Raw genomic sequence first — 7,791 nt, forward strand, 5'->3', positions numbered from 1 at the left:
TTACAAAAAACATAAAATAAAAAACAACAATATATATATATATAAAACAAACGAAAATAAAAAATCTACTAAAAAAAAAGTAAAAAATAATAATACCACAAAAAAATAATACAAAATAATAATAATTGTAAAGTGGTTATCCCGCTGGCTATAAGGTGAATGCACCAATTTGTAAGTCGCTCTGGATAAGAGCGTCTGCTAAATGACGTAAATGTAAATGTAAAAATATTCTGAAGAATGACAAGTGCTGATTTCTCCCCACGGTTCTGGTTTTGAGGCTTGGGCAGGCTGCAGTTCATCTGTCTAATCCCCTGCAAGGAGAAATACATTTAATGTATATTCCTGTTTGATATGCGTGTATATAATTAAATTGGACATGTTTTCCTTTATAATATGACAGTGTTTGTTTTGTATCCAATGCATTCAGCTTACATTAGGATGACGCAATGGAGTCTGGTCTTGAGACCACATATTGAGTGTTTCTGTCTTGTCTCGGCGTCTGATACATGTGTTTCCATCTGTCCAATAGTATTTCTCATCCACTTTCACCTAATTCTACTCATTCATGATATTGTTTGACTATTTTGGGAGGTGATGATTTACAGTCGACTCCTGATAAGAGCTCAAATACATTTTTACCTTACCGAATTATTAGATGGCCTGCAAAAAAATACATTTACGCACTGAAAAAATGAGCGTGGACCAGAATGAGGCGCTCTCCTCTCTATATATAGTTCCTGCATTGAGGAATACCATCTTCAGAGAATGTTGTGATAATTTATCTGCAGATAATCGATGACTGGAGCTCAAAAAGCAATAGTAACAGTAAACAAACCATGGAGCCAAATTAAAGTTTCTTTCACATTCTTTATTTTGACAGGAAGTCAGTGCTGAGACAGGTCTCTTTTCCAGGGGAAACCCGTATACCACCAAACTACACATTAAATAAACTTAATTATACACTACAATACATGAAAAACAAAACACAATCATAAAAAAGGAATAAAAAATACATTATTCAGTAACAAGGTCAAATGCCCTAGAAACGTCAATCCCTCAAATTTTAAAGCACATTGTAGATCATTCCAAACGCAAGGTGCAAGGAAACCAAAGGCTGATTTAGCTAATTCTCTAGACACCAAAGGAGTCTCCAGAGTTAACCAGCCCTGTGAACAGGTTTGGTACCTTGCGATTTAAGAGTAGAGGAAGCTGCACTTTGATAAAACAGTACCACCATAATCAAGAACAGCTAGAAAGGCTGACTGCAAAATATGCGATTCGGTTTCTGACCTTCACAAAAAGGAGCTGTTAAGTATTGTTGTGCAGCTTAAACTCCGGTTGTAACTGAATTTATAAAACGATGCCACTCGCGCAATTAAGAAATAAATAAGGAGTAAAGAAATAAAGTGGTGGAAAAAGTATCCAAACGTCATTCTTGAGTAAAAAAAGAAAGAAGTAAAAGATACATTAATAGAAAATGACTCAAGTAAAAGTGACCCAGTAAAATACTACTTCAGTAAAATGTCTAAAAGTATTTGGTTTTAAATATACTGAAGTATCAAAAGTAAAAGTATTAATGTAATGCGTACTTGTGTGTGGCAGTCGAAATGTATGGAGTAAAAAGTACATTATTTTCTTTAGGAATGTGGTGAAGTAAAAGTAGTCTAAAATATAAATAGTAAAGTAGTATTTTAAATTATTTTTACCGAAGTACTTTACACCACTGGAATTATAAATGGAAGAAAATCCATAGACTATTGTTCTATGGAGTGTTCTGATTTTGTTTCAATAATATTACATGTCAAAAATAGTAGCACTGGAAAGTTCCATCCTGAGTGATAAAGTAGAGGCTTTGAATGACTTTACCAGCAGCTACAGTAAGCTACACACTGCTGTCTGAGTTAAAGCTGCTGTGGTGACTTTACCAGCAGCTACAGTAAGCTACACACTGCTGTCTGAGTTAAAGCTGCTGTGGTGACTTTACCAGCAGCTACAGTAAGCTACACACTGCTGTCTGAGTTAAAGCTGCTGTGGTGACTTTACCAGCAGCTACAGTAAGCTACACACTGCTGTCTGAGTTAAAGCTGCTGTGGTGACTTTACCAGCAGCTACAGTAAGCTACACACTGCTGTCTGAGTTAAAGCTGCTGTGGTGACTTTACCAGCAGCTACAGTAGGTTAGACACTGCTGTCTGAGTTAAAGCTGCTGTGGTGACTTTACCAGCAGCTACAGTAAGCTACACACTGCTGTCTGAGTTAAAGCTGCTGTGATGACTTTACCAGCAGCTACAGTAAGCTACACACTGCCGTCTGAGTTAAAGCTGCTGTGGTGACTTTACCAGCAGCTACAGTAAGCTACACACTGCTGTCTGAGTTAAAGCTGCTGTGGTGACTTTACCAGCAGCTACAGTAAGCTACACACTGCTGTCTGAGTTAAAGCTGCTGTGGTGACTTTACCAGCAGCTACAGTAGGTTAGACACTGCTGTCTGAGTTAAAGCTGCTGTGGTGACTTTACCAGCAGCTACAGTAAGCTACACACTGCTGTCTGAGTTAAAGCTGCTGTGATGACTTTACCAGCAGCTACAGTAAGCTACACACTGCTGTCTGAGTTAAAGCTGCTGTGGTGACTTTACCAGCAGCTACAGTAAGCTACACACTGCTGTCTGAGTTAAAGCTGCTGTGGTGACTTTACCAGCAGCTACAGTAAGCTACACACTGCTGTCTGAGTTAAAGCTGCTGTGGTGACTTTACCAGCAGCTACAGTAAGCTACACACTGCTGTCTGAGTTAAAGCTGCTGTGGTGACTTTACCAGCAGCTACAGTAAGCTACACACTGCTGTCTGAGTTAAAGCTGCTGTGGTGACTTTACCAGCAGCTACAGTAAGCTACACACTGCTGTCTGAGTTAAAGCTGCTGTGGTGACTTTACCAGCAGCTACAGTAAGCTACACACTGCTGTCTGAGTTAAAGCTGCTGTGGTGACTTTACCAGCAGCTACAGTAAGCTACACACTGCTGTCTGAGTTAAAGCTGCTGTGGTGATGCGCATTATCCACTTGAATTCCCTGAACATCAACAATCATGCATGTCAGTGCATACAGCATAACAGAGTAAATATAATCTACCTTAAATATATGTATTCAGACCCCTTGACTTTTTACACATTTTGTTACGTTACAGCCTTATTCTAAAATTGATTAAATCGTTTTTTTTCAACATTATCAATCCACACACAAAATGTTAGCAAATGTACTAAACATTTTAAAAAATGACAGCGATTACAGCCTCGAGTCTTCTTGGGTATGACGCTACAAGCTTGGCACACCTGTATTTGGGAAGTTTCTCCCATTCTTCTCTGCAGAACCTCTCAAGCTCTGTCAGGTAGGATGGGGAGCGTTGCTGCACAGCTATTTTCAGGTCTCTCCAGAGATGTTCAATCGGGTTCAGGTCCGGGCTCTGACTGGGCCACTCAAGGACATTCAGAGACTTGTCCTGAAGCCAATCCTGCGTTGTCTTGGCTGTGTGTGTAGGGTCGTTGTCCTGTTGGTAGGTGAACCTTTGCCCGTCAGAGGTCCTGAGCGCTCTGGAGCAGGTTTTCATCAAGGATCTCTGTGTACTTTGCTCTGTTCATCTTTCCCTCGATCCTGACTAGTCTCCCAGTCGCTGAAAAACATCTCCACAGCATGATGCTGCCACCACCATGCTTCACCGTACGGATGGTGCCAGGTTTCCTCCAGACGTGACACTTGGTATTCAGGCCAAAGAGTTACATCTTGGTTTCATCAGACCAGAGAATCTTGTTTCTCATGGTCTGAGTCCTTTAGGTGCCTTTTGGAAAACTCCAAGCGGGTTGTCATGTGCCTTTTACTGAGAAGTGGCTTCCGTCTGGACACTCTACCATAAAGGCCTGATTGGTGGAGTCCAGCAGAGATGGTTGTCCTTCTGGAAGGTTCTCCCATCTCCACAGAGAAACTCTGGCGCTCTGTCAGTGTGACCATCGGGTTCTTGGTCACCTCCCTGACCAAGGCCCTTCTCCCAGATTGCTCAGTTTTGCTTGGCGGCCAGATCTAGGAAGAGTCTTGGTGGTTCCAAACTTCTTCCATTTAAGAATGATGGAGGCCACTGTGTTCTTGGGGACCTTCAATGCTGCAGACATTTTTTGGTACCCTTCCCCAGATCTGGGTCTGAATACTTATGTAAATAAGGTATTTCAGTTTTTATTTTTAATACATTTGCTAAAGATTCTAAAAACCTGTTTTCGCTTCGTCAATATGGGGTATTGTGTGTAGATTGATGAGGATTTTTATTTATTTAATCAATTTTAGAATAAGGCTGTAATGTAACAAAATGTGGAAAAAGGGAAGGGGTGTGAATACTTTCCGAAGGCAGTTGGTGGCGCTCTTTTTCACGCTGATTTTCAAAACGACTTCTCCGGAAATCCGTTGCAGTGACAGAGACTCTAGGCAGTGTATCCACCATCTCTTCATGGGAACTCAAACACTACAGACCCGTTGTCCTCACGTCTCCCGTCTCCTCCGAAAGGTCCAAAATCATTACTCTCTAACCCAGTCAATGGAGGCTGGTGGGAGGAGCTATAGGAGGACAGGCTCATTGTAATGGCTGAAATGGAATCAATGGAACTGAGTCAAACATGTGGTTTCCATATGTTAGATACTGTTCCATTGTTTCCCAAAACAAAACTGTGCACCCCTTTGGGTCCCCAGGACCAAGATTGAGAAACACTAACCCTCACCAACTCAACCCAACTGCAGATTACAGGCTAGTCTACCTTTAAGGCAAAGTTACAGGATAGAGGAGCACCTGGTGATTTTGGCAGGGAAGTTACAATGCCCCTCTTTGGCACAGTGAGAGGTCATCGTGACCCCAGAGACAAATCTTAGCACCTGAGAAGACCCTGATCAGAATATCCCTTCAGCAACTCCCTACGCGTGACCTCTGCCGCGACCCCGGCAATTCAAAACAGTCTCCCTCTTTCCAACTCAGCCAGGCTTTGATTGCTTCTGTACGCAATAACTGGTGCTTTTACTATTAAAGTGCATTGTCCCTGTCAAATAAATGAATAAATCAGCACATATTACTGACTACCTAAGCCACACCTAAGATGGCGGATGCAACAACAAATGCTGACGACATAGTGCTATATATGGAGCGGTAGGCAGACTAGTGGTTAAGCGCATGGGGCCAGTAACCAAAAGGTTGCCGGTTCCAATCCCTGAGCAACCTAGGTGAAAAATCTGTCGGTGCCCTTGAGCAAGGCACTTAACCCTAGTCGCTCTGGATATGAGCTTCTGCTAAATGACTAACATGTAAATATAGTGATGCATAGTTCTGTATAGTCATAGGCAAGCATGGTCCTTGGTAGCGCATGTAACTCCAGGATAGTGTGTTTGATTCCTGGGACCGTCCATACATGTCTGCTAGATGGCATATAATACTATTATTATAAATTAGATCATTTCACATATTTTACAATCTTTTAAACCTCTGACAGACTGGGTTCACTGGCCTCATCTTCCTCATTCTTCGTCGTCTCCTTGTTCTTCTTCATTAAGGGTTCTGCATTACTGACGTCCAAGGTTCCTGTTTAAATGGATGAGAGACAGGACTAGAACACAACCGTCTAACACGTCACATGAACACAGTAAACTAAGTATGTGTTTCACATCCCTGGACTGGTGAAATCTACTATGTAGTCAAGTCCTCTGTTCAACCTATTGACCATGTAGACCAGTGGTCACCAACCTTTTCTGAGTCAAGATCACTTTGAGTGAAAAAGCAAGCCGAGATCTAACCCTCAGATTCTCTTTTAAACATGACTGAAAAAACATAAGCAACATTAACCAATTAAAAACTGTTCTGTAGCAATCAGGTTTGTACAGTAGGCTATAAGTCCAATACATTATCACTGCATATTGGCTATGCTTGGATTTCCCTGCCAATCTTGTTCTTCTCAGACCACTTAGAAATTATATTTTTATAAATGTGTTATATGATCACACTGGTAATAGATCATGTGTTGTATTATTTGTGAGGCACAGCTAAGTGAGAATAATAATTAGCTTTTATTTTTACTGAACTGATGACCTGTATCTGATGGTCAGTCTGAGGGGAGGGAGAGAGCAGTGGTGAGGCTGACTGATTGAGGTCAGTCTGAGGGAGAGAGCGCGGTGAGGCTGACTGATGACCTTATCTGATGGTCAGTCTGAGGGGGGAGAGAGCAGCGGTGAGGCTGCTGTGACCTGTGGTCGTCTGAGGGAGGGAGAGAGCAGTGGTGAGGCTGACTGATTGTTGTGGGGGGGAGAGCAGTGGTGAGGCTGCCTCTCACCCGACTCACTGTCCCTCCACCCTCCTTCCCTCTGCTGAGAAAAGGACAGTCTTCCAGCTGATGGCGAAAACTCAAGTCGCACTAAGTGTTGACAGTGTTCGTTTAGTCTCTCTCTAGTCTTGGTTTTAAACGTTTTGAAATCTCACAGTATCAACTTTGCTGTGCGTTAGAGGCTTTGTTTTAAACCTATGGCTCGAAGATACTGTGCAGACACGGTGATCTGAGCTATCTGATTGGCCAGTGGTCGGCCTATAGGAGGACTTGATTTGCTCTCTGGACCTGCCGGGTAGGCGGAGTTCTACCTTCAGACAAATGAAATGGGGACACTTTTCCTTCCCGGCACCAGGGCTGCTGAATCAAGTGGACCTACTGCAAACGGCACCGAAGACATAAAGTAAATAGGAACACAAGGCTTTATCGTTGGGTTTTTTACTGAAATGTTTGGTGATCGACTAGGAATGTCTTGGAGATGGACCAGTCAATCGCGATCGACCGGTTGGTGACCACTGATGTAGACAGACATGAATTACCTCTCTCTTTAGGTTGTTTTATATAGCGCAGTTAGACCTCCACCAGATAACACTACCACACCAGGAAGTAACTCCCATGACTTACCATGCTGATGGTCAACATCCCTTTTCTTATCAACAGGTAGATACCTCCAGCACCAGCTACAACTCCAACAAGAGCTGCAACAAGACCTGTCAGCCACGAGGACTTGCACTGCGTAGGAAACATTTGATCTGAAACACAGGATGTAGAATTATTACAATACCTAATGCGTATTACACATGAAATGACTTAAACAACAGGACATTTTTTACCGATAGTGCCTTCTTTCAGATATCCAAAACAGACCCTCACCTGGAATATGAACCCGTCTCTCCTTCATGTGTTTGATCTTCGGCTGTTGAACCCGACAGGTGAACGTGTTGTTGTCAGTTTTCGGGACGTTGACATGGCTTGTCACAGTGTAGCAGCCTTCACGGTCTCTGGATGTCTCTGGAGGTCCAGCAGCAGGGAGGACACGTCCATGAACGTCACACCACTCCATGACAGGCTCTGGGTAGCAGCCTTCAGCCTCACAGCGCAGGACCACCTTTGATTCCTTCAATGGAGATTACTGGTCGAGACGCTGCACCTATAGAGATACAGAGATATACCACGGCTCTCAGCCAATCAGCATTCAGGGCTCAAACCACCTTGTTCATAATGTTATACCACGGGTATGACAATAAAATAATTACGTTGGTAACCAGTTTATAATAGCAATAAGGCAACTCAGGGTTTGTGGTATATGGCCAATATCCCACGGCTAATGGCTTTATCCAGGTTGCGTCGTGCATAAGAACAGACCTTAGCCGTGGTATATTGGCCATATGCCACACCCCCTCGTGACTTATTGCTTAAATATAACAAGGGTTTGCTAATACTTATGGACCTTAAA

The 7,791-nt window shown here is 42.7% G+C and overlaps 1 protein-coding gene across 1 annotated transcript; it reads right to left on the reverse strand.

The window, feature by feature from the left end:
- Nucleotides 1–5,501: 5,501 nt before the first annotated feature.
- LOC123481346 (butyrophilin-like protein 1) lies at nucleotides 5,502–7,433 on the reverse strand. The gene is made up of 3 exons (XM_045214486.1): nucleotides 7,209–7,433; nucleotides 6,960–7,087; nucleotides 5,502–5,599 (listed from the first exon to the last, which is right to left on the reverse strand). Exons 1-3 carry the CDS (start codon nucleotides 7,396–7,398, stop codon nucleotides 5,567–5,569), a joined length of 351 nt encoding a protein of 116 aa, XP_045070421.1. The 5' UTR covers nucleotides 7,399–7,433; the 3' UTR covers nucleotides 5,502–5,566.
- Nucleotides 7,434–7,791: the final 358 nt, after the last annotated feature.

This window comes from Coregonus clupeaformis, unplaced genomic scaffold (assembly GCF_020615455.1).
Source record: "Coregonus clupeaformis isolate EN_2021a unplaced genomic scaffold, ASM2061545v1 scaf0265, whole genome shotgun sequence".
Taxonomy (NCBI): Eukaryota; Metazoa; Chordata; class Actinopteri; order Salmoniformes; family Salmonidae; genus Coregonus; species Coregonus clupeaformis.